Source organism: Chiloscyllium plagiosum, unplaced genomic scaffold (assembly GCF_037043375.1).
Source record: "Chiloscyllium plagiosum isolate Xiang-an unplaced genomic scaffold, Cpla_swu_hap1 HiC_scaffold_34, whole genome shotgun sequence".
In the NCBI taxonomy this organism is placed as follows: domain Eukaryota; kingdom Metazoa; phylum Chordata; class Chondrichthyes; order Orectolobiformes; family Hemiscylliidae; genus Chiloscyllium; species Chiloscyllium plagiosum.
The window spans coordinates 29,021,190-29,038,398 of record NW_028270172.1 but is presented as its reverse complement, the minus strand read 5'-3'; the positions used below and the strand labels follow the sequence as shown (position 1 = coordinate 29,038,398).

Genomic DNA, 17,209 nt, shown 5'->3' with positions numbered 1-17,209 from the left:
CACAATGAACTCCTTTTGTGCCATAACACTTCTGTAATTCTGTGAAAATTCTGTGGCCTAAGACACTATCCTGATGAACTCCTGCAATGATATCTTGGGACAGAGAAGATTGGCTTCAAGTAACCATTTGATTAACTATTTTTCTGGCTGCAAACAGTGGAAAGTTTTCTCACTGATTCCCATTAATTTCACTTCTACAAGGGTTCCTTCATGCGATACTTGGTGAAATGGTACCTTGATGTCAAAAGCAGTCACTTTCACTTCACCATTGGAATTCAGCTCTTTTCCTAATGCTTGGACGAAGGTTGTAATGAAGTCATAAGCTAAGTGGTTCTGGCAGAACCCAAACAGAGCATCAGTCAGCAGGTTACTGCCAGTCACATGCCATTTGGTAGCATTGTCGATAATGTATCCCATCTCTTTGTTGATGATCTGAGAGTAGACAGTTTGGGTAGTAATTGGTCAGACTGAATTTGTCCCACTTTCTGGGGACAGTACATACCTTAGCAATTCTCCACTTTGTCAGGTAAGAGTGGTAATAATTCTGGAACAGCTTGGGTATGGGCACAAAGAATGATGCTGGAGACTTCAGGCAGACACTGAGATGGACTATGCACTCATCACTTCTTACTGAAAATGGTTGCAAACTTTCAGCATTATCCTTTTCTATCCTTGGGGAGAGGATATTTGCTCGGTCTCTTTTGTTAGCTGTTTAGATGTCTACTATCATTGGTAATGGAATTATGCAAGGACTTCAGAGCTTAGATCTGATCCGTTGGCTGTGGAATCATTTACCCTGCCAAAAGCATGCTGTTCCCAGTGTTTAGCACATGTGCATTCCTGCACTTTAGCACCCAGAGGTTGGCACCTCATTTTTGGGTATGTCAGGTGCTGCTCCTGGGATAATTTGACACACGCCAGTGGTTGATGATAACGATAAAACAAGATAAATACCAGGCCATAAGGTTACAGATTGTGACAGATGAAAATTCTGCAGCTGCTAGCCCATAGCACCTTCAATTCTGAGCCAGTGGATCTGCTTTGCTTAAGCATGGTTGATAGTGTCACACAATTTAATGGACAGATCCTCAGTGTGAACAAGGAACATGTTCACAAGGATTGTGCAGTGATCACTCATAGCAATCATGGATAGATGTGGCTGGAATGTAGATTGTCAAGTAGGTTTCTCCCTCTTATTGGTTCTCTTACTATTAGTCAAAAGTCCACAATGACAAACAAGCCAACATCAATTCTTAGGAAAGCATTGGAATCAATCATTAAGGAAGTAATAACAGCACATTTGAAAAAATCATAATCTAAGCAAGCAGAGTCAGCCTGGTTTCATGAAAGGGAAATGAGTAATGTATTAGACTTTTACAAGGAAGTTTCAACAAGGGTGGATAGAGGGGAACATGTTGTATTTAGACTTTCAAAAGGCATTCAACAAGGTCCTACACAAACGGTTAAGTCATAAAGTTAGAGTCCACAGTCTTGGAGTAATATACTGGTGTGAATAAAGAATTGGCTAATAGGCAGGAAACAGCGAATGGGGATAAGAGGTTCGTTTTCAGTTTGGCAGCCTTATAGCAGTGGGGTTCCATAGGGAACAGTACTGGGATTGCAACTATTTACAATACTAATTGATAACTTGGAGGAAAAAGCGGATGAACCATAGTCAATTTTGCAGATGATACAAAAATAGGTGGGAATGCAAGTTGCGAGAAAGTTAAAAGTCGTTTACAGAGCGATATTGATAGGTTAAGTAAGTGGGCAAAAAGTTGGCAAATGGAGTATGATACGGCAAATGTGAAGTTGTTCATTTTGGAAGGTAGAACAAAAGAACAGGGTATTATCTAAACACAGAAAGCTGTAACATAAAAGGACTTTGGGGTATCTGTGCACAAAACGAAGAAAGCTCGCACACAGGCGCAACAGGTAATCAGGAAGGCTAATAAAATGCTGGATCTTATTATAAGGAGGTTGGAGTAAAAGAGTAGGGAAGTCTTACTGCACCTATACAAGGTGTTGGTGAGACCACATCTGGAATATGGAGAGCCATTTTGGTCCAATTTAAGGAAAGATATTATTTCATTGAAAGCAGATCAGAGAAGATTCACTTTGATGATCCCTGGTGTGGAGGGATTGTCCTGTGAGCGGAGGTTAAACAAGTTGGGGCTTGACCTACTGGAATTTAGAAAAATGAGAGGTAATCTTATTGAAATGTGTAGGATTCTTGAGGGTCTTTAGAGGGGAAATGCTGGGAAGATATTTCCCCTCATGGGAGAGTCTAGGACAAGACAGTATAGTCTCAGAAATAAAGGGGTACCAATTTAAGACTGAGATGAGGAGGCAGTTCTTTGTTCAGAGTGTTCAGAGTCTTTGGAATTCCTTGCCAAAGGCAACTGTGGAGCAGAGTCCTTGTGTATGTTTAATGCTGAGATATATAGATTCTTCATCAGCAGAGGATTCAAGGGTTATGGGGAAAGGACAGAAAGTGAATGTGGGAAAATGTTGAATTAGGAAAGATCCTATTGAATGGTGGAGAAGGCTCAAGGGGCTTAAAGACCGACTCCAGTTTTCCTATTCCTTACAGTTTTAATCTGTCAGTCAGTGGTAGTGCTACTGGTCAATTCAGAGATGGGCAATCAAGGCCCTACCCAGAAAACATTTGGTATCAATGCTAGTCTCAGTGCTTTTTCCAACTCATTTTCAATGTGGAGGAGTACTGATTATTAACAAGGGGGATAGAGGGGAACTAACAGATGTGTTGTTTTTGAGCTTTCAAAGGTCATTTGATAAAGTACCATACAAAATGTCAAAGTCATTAGGTTAGGTTAGTTAAGCAGCTGAACAAGGGTGTTGGGTTTAATCAGCAGGAGTTTCCTTGGCCATGTTTTAACTTCATGGAGATTAGAGTTAATGTTGTGAACTCCCAGGACAACTCCATTCCAACATGATACCTCTGTGCTATGACCACTGTCTGAACAGAAATTGTACCAATATGCTTCTTGGTTTACTGTAGTCATATGAATCTGCCATGAGGCACTTAGTACAAGGAACCATCATACAAATAGTTTTAATAAAGACAGTGCAAGTGGCATTGTACTAACCTATCATATAACAAAGTGGACAGAAATGGAAACAAGGCTGAGTTTTGAAGAACTATGTAGAACCACAGCTACTAAAATAGCAATACAGATATACTCCGAGCTGTTACCAGCTGCTAATAACCACTGGACACCATGGAAAAAGGAAAATTAGATAAAGAAATAGGTTGCATTTGAATCACTGGGTAAGTCTCAGAAAGGCTGTAAACTTTCCTCTCCTGGCTCTGGTTGAAGTGAAAGATGATATGAAATAGAGCTGGCAGTTTTTCAACTTGCAATGGCAAGATTATGTAATTGTGAGAGGTTTAATTAACAAGTTAGGAGCTGCACTTCTGTCATTATTTGGGACAGACTATTACAAAGTGTATTTCACCTTAAATTTCTGTGAAGAATGAAAAAAAAACTGCAGAACTTTTGAAAGCATCAAAGGCTTGCTTTGTACCCCAAATGAATATAAATTATTAACAGTTTATATTCAAAATTAGAACTTAGGGTGAAAATATGTCTACTAATAGCTATGTGATTGTATTTACAAGATTGCATAGTCCTATGAAATCAGGCATCTGAAAAATTATCCAATCAAGGATAGAATTGTGTCAAGTATGAGATATGTCAGAGAATCTGACTTTTGAACAATATATAACAAATGCACAAGTCCTGAGTTTGCAAATTCACTGCTAAAGTGCATGCAAGGGTGAACAGACAGGTTTACCCACTGTGCGGAGGACCAACTGAGAACCATACACTATTTTGAAAAGCAAGCTAGACTTTCAAAGTGCAACACTATGGAGAAAAGCAACAAGTATCTACAAAAGAGCCAGTAGGAAGATCAAGGCTGAATGGCAATATTGCAGAGGTCATCATATAAAACAAAACAAAGCATTGTGCCGCTTGGCGAACCACTGTCCTAACCATTAAAAAACTAAACTTTGCATGCAACTGATTTAGCTAGGAAGACGACATACAAAATTATAAAGGAGAAAGTCAGGTCTGCAGATGCTGGAGATCAGAGCTGAAAATGTGTTGCTGGAAAAGTGCAGCAGGTCAGGCAGCATCCAGGGAACAGGAGAATCGACGTTTCGGGCATAAGCCCTTCTTCAGGAATGAGGAAAGTTTGTCCAGCAGGCTAAGATAAAAGGTAGGGAGGAGGGACTTGGGGGAGGGGCGTCGGAAATGCGATAGGTGGAAAGAGGTCAAGGTGAGGGTGATAGGTCAGACTGGGGTGGGGGCGGAGAGGTCAGGAAGAAGATTGCAGGTTAGGAAGGCGGTGCTGAGTTCGATGGATTTGACTAAGACAAGGTGGGGGGAGGGGAAATGAGGAAACTGGTGAAATCCGAGTTCATCCCTTGTGGTTGGAGGGTTCCTAGGCGGAAGATGAGGCGCTCTTCCTCCAACCGTCGTGTTGATGTGGTCTGGCGATGGAGGAGTCCAAAGACCTGCATATCCTTGGTGGAGTGGGAGGGGGAGTTGAAGTGTTGAGCCACAGGGTGGTTGGTCCGGGTGTCCCAGAGGTGTTCTCTGAAACGCTCCACAAGTAGGTGGCCTGTCCGCCTACTTGCGGAGCGTTTCAGAGAACACCTCTGGGACACCCGGACCAACCAACCCAACCACCCTGTGGCTCAACACTTCAACTCCCCCTCCCACTCCACCAAGGACATGAAGGTCCTTGGACTCCTCCATCGCAGACCATAGCAACACGACGGTTGAGGAAGAGCGCCTCATCTTGCGCCTAGGAATCCTCCAACCACAAGGGATGAACTCGGATTTCACCAGTTTCCTCATTTCCCCTCCCCCCACCTTGTCTCAGTCAAATCCATCGAACTCAGCACCGCCTTCCTAACCTGCAATCTTCTTCCTGACCTCTCCGCCCCCACCCCAGTCTGACCTATCACCCTCACCTTGACCTCTTTCCACCTATCGCATTTCCGACGCCCCTCCCCCAAGTCCCTCCTCCCTACCTTTTATCTTAGCCTGCTGGACAAACTTTCCTCATTCCTGAAGAAGGGCTTATGCCCAAAACGTCGATTCTCCTGTTCCCTGGATGCTGCCTGACCTGCTGCGCTTTTCCAGCAACACATTTTCAGCTACAAAATTATAAAGTCAACTGTACAGACAAATGTGACAGAAATGCCAAGCAATGATTCTGACAGATCAAGTGCAAGTATTAGAGAAATGTTGGATGAAGATTTGGATGATTCAGTCTACAACTTAGAGCAGGTTCGCAACATCCAGTCTAAAGGAAAAAAATGGATCGTAGCTAATGTGATGAAAACAGTAGAATGAGAACTTCAAATGAATATGAAGTGCCAGACAGACACAAGTCCTTCCTATAACATTATGAGTTTTTCAGACCTGTATAAAATTACATCAGATGGCAAATCAAAACTGATGTCTTGAAGATAAAATTCAGGCTCTGAACTGAAACAATATTCACCCTCAAACAACAAATTAGCCTGAGGGTCCAAGCAATGACGATACTAAAGATTTGTAATTCTACTTATTAGATTCGAAGCTAAAACTACACATGTTGGTGGAAGCAAGTCGAGAGTGGAGACTAATAACCCGATATATACCAGAACAGATTTACACTATTTTACAGGCCAGAGACAGCTAAACAATGAAGAGATAGACAGAATCTGACTGCAAGGTTGCAGAGGAAATTTGATGCCAAAGTAAAACAAAAGTAAAAAGACTGTGCTGTGGGACACAATTAATGCAAATAAAAGGAGGTGTCTAATCAATAGATTCAGCTGAGAAGATTTTGATACAGAATCAGAGAGCACATCATTCTGACCAACAGTTTCTAAAGACCAAACATCCACATATGTGTCATCTGTGTAAAGAAAATAACAAAAGATGGACTGATTAGAAGAAAGGGCAGTTTTGCTAATGTATGAGAAAGGTTGTTTGCATAGTAAGTTAACTGGGGTAATTCACAATGTAAATGACTGTGCATGTGAATTAGCTTTTTATTGAATGATAAAAAGGATGTCTAGATGAATTGTACCAATGTGCTTCCGTGCTCGCTGTGGTCATGAGGCACTCACTGCGGACAGCCATTTTACAAACAGATCCAGTACTGACAGGGTACAAGTGGCCTTGTACACAATAAAATCCCTGCTGTCTGTGTGACTGGACAAACATACCCAGGTAATGGAACATTGAATTGTTGTCTATATGACACAAATTTGTGGAATAACTAGTCTGTTGAACAGGTCTTGAATTTGGCCCACATCCACAGATATTAGTGAGGTGAACTTTGCAGGATCAAGTGAAACAGCACACAGTCTTAGGATAATTGAACAACTTGAACTGAGATGAGGAGAACTTGCTTCACTCAAAGCATCATGAGGTATGGAATATAGAGCAAGGAGATTATGCTGGAATTGTTTCAACCATTAGTTAGTCTACAGTGCACCGTTCTGGTTACCTCATTATACAATGGATGTGACTACACTAGAGAGGCCGCAAAGGAGATTTACAGGGATGTTGCCAAGAGAGGAGAAATGTAGCTATGTGGGAAAAATATGGGGCTGTTCTCCTTGGAACAAAGAGGTTGAGGGGAGATTTGATTGAGATGTATAATGTGATGAAGGGCCAGGTTAGAGTGGATGGGAAGGACCCACTTACCTCAGCAGAGAGGTCAGTGGTGAGGAGGTATGCATTGAAAGTGATTGGGAGTACAATCAGTGGGAGATTTGGAAACACTTTTTTTACCCAAAAGTTGGTACAGAATGGAATCCCACTACTTCAAATGATCATAGAAGAAGAGAGCCTCAGACCATTGAAAAGGTGTTGAATATGCATCTCAAGTGCTTCAATCTGTAGGGCTACAGACTAAATGCTGCACAGTGGGATTAGGCTGGTAGCTTGTTTTTGGCTGCTGTAGACGTGATAAATCAAGTGGTCTTTTTCTGCAACATACACCTCCCATGATTCTCTACCGCAGAGGGATAGGGATGTTCCAGTATTGAATACAGTTACAGCTAGGATAGGCCGCTTTTTAGTATTCCAGGGAATGAAGGAATATGGGGAATGGGCAAAAGGGGGAGTTGAAGCCTGAGGTTAGCCATGGTTGCACTAAATGGCATAGCAGGCTTGATGCCTAAAAGGGCTATTCCTGTTCCTATTTTTGTGTTCTTGTATATTGAAAGGACATATTTCATACCTAAGTCAATGCATAAATATCCATCTGGTTTTGTTTTTATTTAATGTTTTGGTGCCAATTTGATAAAACTTAGTGACTTGCAAGGCCAAATTGGGTAAGACCATCAGACTTTCTTCCCAAATGAACAATAGTGAACCAAATGGGTTTTTGTGACAATCCATTGATTCCATGCTCATCATTACTGAGATTAGCTTTTTATTTCAGAGGTATTTATTTAGTTGACTTATATTCATTCCTGGGAGAAGGTGAGGACCGCAGATGCTGGAGATCAGACCTGAAAAATGTGTTGCTGGAAAAGCGCAGCAGGTCAGGCAGCATCCAACGAGCAGGAGAATCGACGTTTCGGGCATAAGTCCTTCTTCAGGCTTATGCCCGAAACATTGATTCTCCTGCTCCTTGGATGCTGCCTGACCTGCGGTGCTTTTCCAGCAACACATTTTTCAGCTTTATACTCATTCCTCCTGAGCAGTAGTCCAGGTTTGGATTGCTAGCCCTGTAATATTAGCACTATTCTATCATTCTCTCAGTGTTATAAGAATGGGTTTAAAGATGACTTCTGCAGAAACATGAAGCAGATAAAGGTGAATTGCCACTTGAATTCTATTTCATTGTAAGAGATATAAATTGGCCTGGAAATTCTTATGGCACAGTGTCCTTACCTTAAACCAAAAAACTCTGGATTCAGGGCCCATCTGCTCCAAAGATGTGCACTAACATCTCTGAGCAAGGTGACAAGAAAATATATACAGCAAAGATTGTTTTAACCAGCACCTTATGAACTGGCGTTCTTGATAAACCAACAAAAATGATACACCTGAAGTTTACTGTATTGTCGAGATCTAGAGCAATATCACAGTACGTCATTCTGCAGTAACACATGTTTATCAATGCAAATTGGCTGTAACACAGTGACGAACAAGGGACACTGTTTCTAAAGCACAAACTTTTAAAACGTATGTTGGCTATAATGCAGTTGCACCACCAACACTTTAAGTGCTATTTTATTGCGCGATTTTTATATGGTCACACAAGAACACAGCCATCATGTGACAGAAGAAATGACTGTAGTCAGTTGAAGGTGCAAGTGAGAAGGCTCTCTGCCAGTAAGTTTTATTTAAGGCAAAGTCGCATTATTATTTAAATGATTTATGCTGTAAAGTATAACAACAATGCGTATACCCCTGCGTTACATTCTATTACTTAGTGTGTGTTTTTATATTGATTACATGGACCTCTTGATTAACCAGAATATTTGATCAACTGGCACACTCCTGGTCCCATAGGTGCCAGTTATTAAATGTTTACTGGATAAGCTGGCCAGTTAGTTACTTTTATAGGTATTGCACTTCTTCCCAAGACCATTTTCACCTCCATCATTTTTGAGTATGGTTTGTTTAATTTTTCTGTTCTTATTTGAAATATAACCTACAAATGACTGCTTTGGATATGAGAAGATGATGAGCTTGTTAGGCTGACTCTGCTTTACCTGCTACCTTAATGCAAGACTCCCAAAGCAAATGAAAATCATGTGGTTTCTATATGAGGCAACCAATCAAAGTCAGGGTGGCAAGCTGAAGACCTACTTAAAGTACCTATCTCATTGTTTATGTGGCCAGCTGGGTGTATGATGCAGAAGTTGTGCTAACAATCATTACCATGTGAAAGGTTTTCAACATTATGTAAAAACTGCAGATGCAATAAATCAGAGACAAAAATAGAAATTGCTGGAAAAGCTCAGCAGGTCAGTTCTGAGGAAGGGTCACTTGACCTGAAACGTTAACTCTGATTTCTCTCCACAGATACTGCCAGACCTGCTGAGCCTTTCCAGCAATTTCTATTGTTGTGTCAACATTTATGTGTTTGGAAAACTTTTTTTTTTGTTATTTAGTACCAGATAGGGCAGGACACATATGAATCATTATTTTCAAGAGATGTGCTACTTTCACACACTTCTTTCACAGGTGCTTTATTTCATTGTTCTGTTTGTGCTTATTGATATGTTATAGAGTCATAGAGTCATACAGCACGGATACAGGCCCTTTGGTCAAACCAGTCCATTCCGATTATAATTCCAAAATAACTAGTCCCACCTGCCTGCTCCTGCACCATATCCATCCAAACCTTTCCTATTCAATTCTTATCTAAGTGTCTTTTAAATGATGTAACTGTGCCTGCATCCACTGTTTCCTCAGGAAGTTCATTCTACACGTGAACCACCCTCTGTGTAACCTTTTTTAAATCGCTCTCCTCTCACTTTAAAATATACTCCCTAGTCTTGAAATCCCCCATCCTAGGGAAAAGGCACCCACCACTAGTCCTATCTATACCACTCACGATTTTATAAACCTCTATAAGGTCACCTCACAACCTCATATGCCGCAGTGAAAAAAGTCCCAACCTGTCAAGTCTTTCTTCATAACTCAAACTTTCCATACCCGGCAACATCCTGGTAAATCTCTTCTGTACCCTCTCTAGCTTAGTTACATTCAATAATTTTCTCTCTCTGCAGTTGGTGGTCGTTTAATGGGTAAGATGTATCTATTCAAATAACGTAGTGGCAGAAAATTGCGAGACAATACCTGGTGGAGTTGATGGGATAATACGCCATGGGCTTATATGTTCATCATTTCTTTGAACAGGTTGGATGTGTTCCATTGCAGAAATGAAATCCTTCCATCCTTCCAGACGTTTCCTTGCTGCCTCACCGGTTGAAATTGTATTTTTCTCTGTCCCGTATTCAATCTCAAAGTCTTTCTCTTGCTTCATTTCTTTCCTTCGTTTAATCTCTTTTTCCCAGTCCACTATTTGCTGTTTTTCTCTTTTTCTGCCTTGTTCTGTGATCACATCTGGCTCTCTTTCTTGAGGTGTCCTCCTTTCCCAATCCTTTTCCTTCTCGTGTTCACGCTCTTTCTCTCGTTGTCTCACCTCATCCTCCATTTGCAACCTGCAGTGACAAAACAAAGCTACTTATTTTAGTCATCTTATTGTATTCCCATGAGTCCCTTTTTAAAGTTTCTCCTGACATTCTTATGAATTGACAGTGATGATGGATGACTTGGTCCAAGACCAAGATCACTGAAGCTGAATGTGAGAGGGAGCTGAACAGAAACCATTTACCCTTTATACTTCATTATTCTCATTTCACATTACTAGGATTTTCAAAAGGCGATTGACAAAGTCTCCCATGGCTTAAACGGTATAATAAAGTTGGGAATTGTGGAATAGGTCCTACTCCATACAGATGGATCAAACATTAACTTTGCAATATAAATCAGAAGATAATGTAAATGGAAGGAAGTTTTCCTGGGGACAATAGATTGCACTTAATCAAGGACGTAGTGTTTAAAATATTTGTTAACAGGATATTTAAAGTTGTATTTCCAGATAATACATGGCTTTGTTGACAGAATAATATGTAAAAAGAAGTGTAATTATTTACATGTGGATGGGCTAAGATACCACAGATGAATGTTAATCTGGGGAAATATAATGCAATGCATATAGAAATGACAACATTTGTGTGACTTGAACGCCTCCCATTTTGTGATTGGCTGCAATAAATACTATATTCAGCCCCGTACATACACAAGTGAGTCACAATGTCTACAGCCTGGAAAGAGGCCCTTCGGCCCATCTCGCCCTTGCCACCCAATTTTCACAATTAAATTAATCCTACTTGCCTTCATTTGGTCCATATCCCTCGATACCTATTCCATCCACATACCTGTCTAAATTTTTCTTAAATGACAAAATTGTACTCGCTTCCCCTAAGTAACTCTCCTAAAAAAGGCAAAACAGTTAATCTTCCCATCGACAGTGGTCAGATATAGCAAACTAAGTTGGAACAACAAAATAAAATTGAAACGTCCAATATCACACCCACTGGGTACAGAAATTATCTACAGTGATAGGCATTTCACCTGTGCCCATTAGAGCATACGAGCAGATTTTTTTGTTGCTTATTATCTGAAATAGAAAGGGAAAAGGATAGGTGTTGGGTTCATTAATAATACCTTAGCTTTTGTATGGTAGAAAACACAACATTCGGTTTTATCAGGTAGATATTAGATTTCAGGTTATAATACCAGTTAGGTCACTGATGAGCCAGACCTGGAGAATGATATGCAGTTTTGGCCACCCGATCTCAAAGGAATGTTAATTGATTTGTTGGAGCCCACAGTACAGTACAAAGAAAAATCCAGGCCTGAAGCATTTGCACTATGGGAGTCAGATGACTGAATTTATTTTCATTAAAGCCTGCAAGGTTATGTAATGCAATTTTTTAGAAAAAAGAACAATTTAACTTGGACAGGCACTGAAGTTGGGTATAATTGAAACATTATACCCTTCTTCTTCCTGAAGAAGGGCTTATGCTCTCTCCTGTTCCCTGGATACTGCCTGACCTGCTGCGCTGTTCCAGCAACACATTTTCAGCTATAATTGAAACACACAAATAACTAGATCAATATTTAATTACTTTTTAAACACATTATTAAAGACATGTGCCAATACCCATTGAAAAAAGAAATTTTGAGAGTTATGAAATATTAATCAATCTGTTTGATTGCACAGAGGTTGGAGAGTTCATATCCGAGATCTTGGGAGTGGTCAGCCTAAGGACCACGACTGAGATTATATTGTGAAGGGAATAAGTTTGATGGGACAAATGTTGTTTTCTTCTTGTTTCATGCTTCCATTGGATTTATAATGAGAAGTAGCACATCCACTGGCTGGGATTATATCTGCAGCAATGTTTTGGGAATTGTGGATAGAAATCTCGTATCCTATTTACCTTTCATACACTAATGTGCTACACAATGCCTCAGGGAAGGACTTCAAAATAAAACTTTCTGAAGAGAAATTCTCAGATTTTAAATTTCAACTGTATCTTTCTTTGTGCTTTCCAAGTATTTTAGGAACATAAAAACATTCCCTTCATTTTGCAACAGATCACAGCAAATCAGATAACTGCATGTATGAATTACCTCACTACACCATCTATTCAAATCATATTGAACTTGCTGTATATATTGAGCCGGTAGCCAGCTCAGAGTATGGTGACCTCCAAAACCTGCAGCAATGCTCACAGGATTCCACATAACTTCAAGGGAAGGTCATTGCTTACACAGAGTTGAAAGTGTAACTTCATGCAGGTAAATCTGTTAACACCAGGAGAACTGGCCAATATTAAGCCCTAATGAAGTTCCAGGTTCAAATCACAGCTTGAAATCTTGAAGGACTGACCATTAATCATCATAAAAGGAGGCTCCTGAATGAGCCATTTTTTTCCAATTCCACCTTAAGCCTGGTATTCTTTAGTATAACATTCTGATCTCTTTGGCTGGGCATGGAAGAACCACAAGTGTTCCTGTTTATCAGAGATATGCAAATTCTGGGTCCTTAGCCCCTCCCAAAACTTGTGAACTTTGGCTGGGTCAGTGGCAGATTTCCCATCAGGTGTGATTCAACATTTATTCTGAAATATGGCCCCTCATGTAATTCTAGGCTGCCTTCTTTTTGAAATTTGATGTAGCTTGAGATAATCTTCAAAACTGGTGCAACTCCTACCATTTTCCTAATTGCCTCAGAAGAAAAATATCAACTACTTCAAAACAAAAGGGCTGTAATTATTGTTATTACAAAAAGTGTTTGTTCAATACTGACCTTCCTGCTGTGATGATGGACAAATGATCTGGATGTAAGCCTGAAGGCTGAGCTAAGCTCAGAGGCTGTCTCATACCAGTGAGGGAGAGGTGCATATCAGTTGGTTGAAGAGGTGCTAAGGTACCAGGTTGTGGAATGTGAAGGAATGGTGCTTGAAGTGAAAGGACATAAGGGTCATCGATCCTGCAAATTAAACACACAGGTTACTTAAATTGTTCCCAACAACTGTCAGCATTCATTCTGAGCAATTATTTTTAATTAACACACACTATTACTAGCATGCTATTATGAAAGGAACCTTATGATACCAGTCCTAACAAAAATGCATGATTTGAATCAAAGTATGTTTATGAATCCAACCCAATTCTAAGAAGGCATTGCAGGTTATTGTGATACTTTCTGGATTGCATGCTTCAAATGATAATGGTAAACAATAAATAAGTGTAGAAGACCATCTTATTTGTGAAATAGAATGACTGGAGGTTCATTTGAACCACATAATTCAGTGTGCTTCATACGCCAGACCCATATTTTTATTCTCAACTACCAAGATACTAACCTGTAGGGTGGATGCTGATAAGGGAGATGTGATAGGAAGGCAGGATGGTAGTAAGCTGCAGATGCAGCAGCTGTTGCAGAATCCAATCCAAGTGAAGGCAGAGAAGACAATGATCGAATTTCATCTCGTCCATGATATGGACGGAAGCCTGCAAGGAAATCATCTGATCGGCTGCTGGAAGATACCAAGTGTGGAACTGGTCTCTGTAAACTGCATATTTATAGGCTGTTAGGAAAAATATCCCATTGAAGCTGAAGATTCAGATATTCTTATAAAAACAAGAGAGACAAGCTATTTAAATCTACATTTCCTACGATGTAATAAGGTTTGAAGACCTTCTTCAAAAGGTCTGTATCTCTTTCCTCTTGGTAACACACATACTCAATGTGCAACAACCCTTATAGATTGATTACTTAGCTATTCCTAAGGGTTGCATCCATTCCAGTTGGACAAGATTTGGTAGTCATCTTACAGTATCTTATAGATTGTTTGAGGATGAGTCCTCATAACACGATAGAATTTCATTGTAAGTTTGACAGTGATATGGTTACATCGGATAAAATGGTCTTAACTATAAACTCACTCTGAACAGAGAGAGGTGATTAATGGTGAGTTTAACCTAACAGTCACCCTGCTTCAGACAAGATTGAGAAGGTGAAACTTTCATGGTGGCTTCAGTCAGAATAGAAACTGAACTCACACTATTTTGTGTCATTCTTGATCACAAAACCAGTTATCCAGCCAACTGAGCTAACCAACCCCCAAATAGGCTCTTAAATTTAACCAAAGTCAATTATGGAGGCATGATTTTGCAGAAATACCTTGGGATATACGATGGCATACAAGTAACATCAACATTTGCAGAAATAATTCATAATTCTCATTGAATATGGCTACCCTTGAGGAATAGAATCTCCATTGGAACAGTGATACAGTCTTGGTTAACAAGTTAAGCATAATATTAGATTTAAAGGAGAAGCTTATGAACATACAAATTAGGGACAGGGTAGGCCATTGATGAAATAATGAATAATCTGGAAGGTTGGGAGGAGTTTAAAAATCAGCAGGGGATGACCAATAAGTTGGTTAACAGAAAGAAAAAGAACATGAGAGTAAATGACCAAGGAATATAAAAAAACAGTTACACCTCTTCCATGAATGCAAAATGGAAAAGATAACAAAAGTAAAAGTAGGTCTCTTACACACTGACACTCATGTAATTCTAATGGAAAATAAGCAAACGGCAGAGATATGAAACAAATATTGTGCAGATACCTTTACAGTTAAAGACACCAAGAACACAGAAGTGACACAGGGAACCAAAGGTCATATGAGACCGAGAAGCTTGAAGTATTAATAACTGTAAAGAAGCAGCACCAGAGAAATGAATGGAATTACATGCCAAACATAAACCATGGAACTATTGGCCTCCTGCTTAGGGTTTTAATGAAAGTTGCTGAAAAGTTGGATTTATTTGACCTTCCAGAATTTCCCAGATTCTAGAATGTTCCCTTGTGCTTAGCAGATAGCAAGCATAACTGTGATATTTGAAAATAAATGGAGGAAAAATACAGATCATAGGCCAATCAGTCTGACATCAGTGGTAGAGAAAATGTTAGAACTAGGGCTGCTGGAAACTTGAAAAATTATAGTTTAACACAACAGTAACAACACGATTTTTTGAAAGGAGGGTGTATTTGACAAACGGATTAGAATTTTTAAGCATGTAACTAACAAAGTAGATAAGAAACAAACAGTAGGTGTAATATATTTTGATTTTAGAATCCTATTTTGATTTGATTTACTATTGTCATGTACCAAGATACAGTGAAAATTCTTGTTTTGTGTGCTAACCAGAAAAATCATATCTTACATAAGTACTTCAGGGAGAAGAACAGAATGCAGAATATAGTGTTATAGCTACAGAGAAGGTATTAACTCTAATATACGAGAGATTTGCTCATAAAGCTGATAACAGTGGGAAAGAAGCTGATCTTGAATTTGTTGGTATATGTTTTCAAACTTCAATTAAGTCCAGGATCTTATGGCTGTGCCTTTTTGTTCTGCGACATGGCATTCAGGAAGTCAATTTACATAACCAAGCTACAGGAAAAGAATTCCAGTTGGGAATATACATTATAAATTCTGGCCATGATTTCTCGACCATTCACACCATGATTATTGGTTTGAAAGTCAACAGCAGTATGTCCTGCAAATTTCAATATTTGCTCCTGGTGTGTGGGATTTCCCACCAGTACTGCAAAGTCAGAAAATTATCCAGGTACGTAAAAATAATAATTGACAATTAGCAGAAAAACAAAAAAATGGGCGACATTTTAAAATAAGAATTATAAGTTTGAAACTCAGCCTGAAAAACCACAAAGCTGTTTATAAAGTTCACAGAGTGGCAATTTCACATTGATATTTTAATGCGATCATTATTAAAAGAATAAGTAACTGTTAGGAAGATTTCTTTGGTGCAGTGTTCCTATTTTGACTGGTATGTGGTTCCAAATTTAATGGTTAGAATGTCAAGGGGAGTACATCTTTATTTCCCATGTGTGCTTCTGGCAAACTAGACTGTGAACTGGCAATATTGAAGATCAAAATTGATCTTTAAAGTGTTTTAAAAGAGGTTGGTGTTGCAATTGTAGTATACACTGACCAGTCAGTAGTTATACACACTAACTGCTCAGTTAATTAGTGGTACACACCGACTGATTAGTAACATACATATCGGTGAACCATCGACTTTCCAAACCTCTTGAACATAACTTGACTATGTTTCAAGACTATTTTTTAAGGACCAATTCATTTGTGAAAATGATCATTACGTATAACCTGATAAAATTCAGATCTTAACTGGGATGCTGGATGGAGTGGGTAGGTGTCCAGGTAAAAGGTAGGTTTGGTAGGGACTGGGGAGCACCTCAGATTTCAAATCATTATACAATCAGTTGCTGATCATACATCTTACAGCAGAGGTCATGGAGGTATCTGCAATGCCCTAATTCTCATTTGTGTCAAGCTATTGCACAATGCCAATGCTATGACAAAACAAAAAGAAAACCAAACACATTAGTTATTGTCAACGAATTCTCAAAGCAGTCCAATTTAACATTGGACTTTGTCTTTCTTTGGCAGAGAACCACACTTGCGAAATGTTTTGGCTTATTTGATGAGAAGATTACAAAAATGAAGGGGAATATTTAGGCAATTTCTACGCCAATAGTATTGTGCCCATACAAGGAGTATTGCTATTGAGACTGTGCAGCTCTTGGGTTTTGTTCATAAATGAATTTGCTTGCATTTAAAATCTTTTTTGCACAACTTCCATCCCTGCCAGTAGTTGAATTAAAGCTACCCCTTTGGAATTCAATGACCAGCTGTCTGACAACAGAAGCTCAAAAGAAATGAATGAGGCGCAGTCAGCTATAGTATCATAAAGGGACATAGCACTATGATTCAGTGATAAAGCAGTGAACCAATGGCATAATGAAACATGCAATATGAGAAGATTATTTTCCATCCTCTGTCTCTTCCCCAGACTTCTTCCTCGCTGATCCATCACGGGCATTTGAATTTACACTTTGAATAAAATTTGATTCTTTGAACTTTACATTCAGTTATTTCTTTGCCCTGCCTTCAAATCACTTTTAGTGCAGATATTGACACCTCATGCACACTTGAACACAAACAAGTAAATTTGTA

At 39.4% G+C, this 17,209-nt stretch overlaps 1 protein-coding gene across 5 annotated transcripts in view; it reads right to left on the bottom strand.

Annotated features, from left to right (window-relative positions):
* Positions 1–17,209, bottom strand: part of LOC122564415 (genetic suppressor element 1-like) — a 374,593-nt gene that overhangs the window by 102,646 nt on the left and 254,738 nt on the right. For all 5 annotated transcript variants that reach the window (XM_043719243.2, XM_043719246.2, XM_043719245.2 and 2 more), the window contains 3 exons: positions 13,499–13,708; positions 12,940–13,122; positions 9,855–10,219 (listed from right to left, as the gene is read on the bottom strand). In XM_043719243.2, coding sequence (XP_043575178.2) covers positions 9,855–10,219; positions 12,940–13,122; positions 13,499–13,708 — 758 coding nt within the window. The remainder of the gene's footprint in view (positions 1–9,854; positions 10,220–12,939; positions 13,123–13,498; positions 13,709–17,209) is intronic.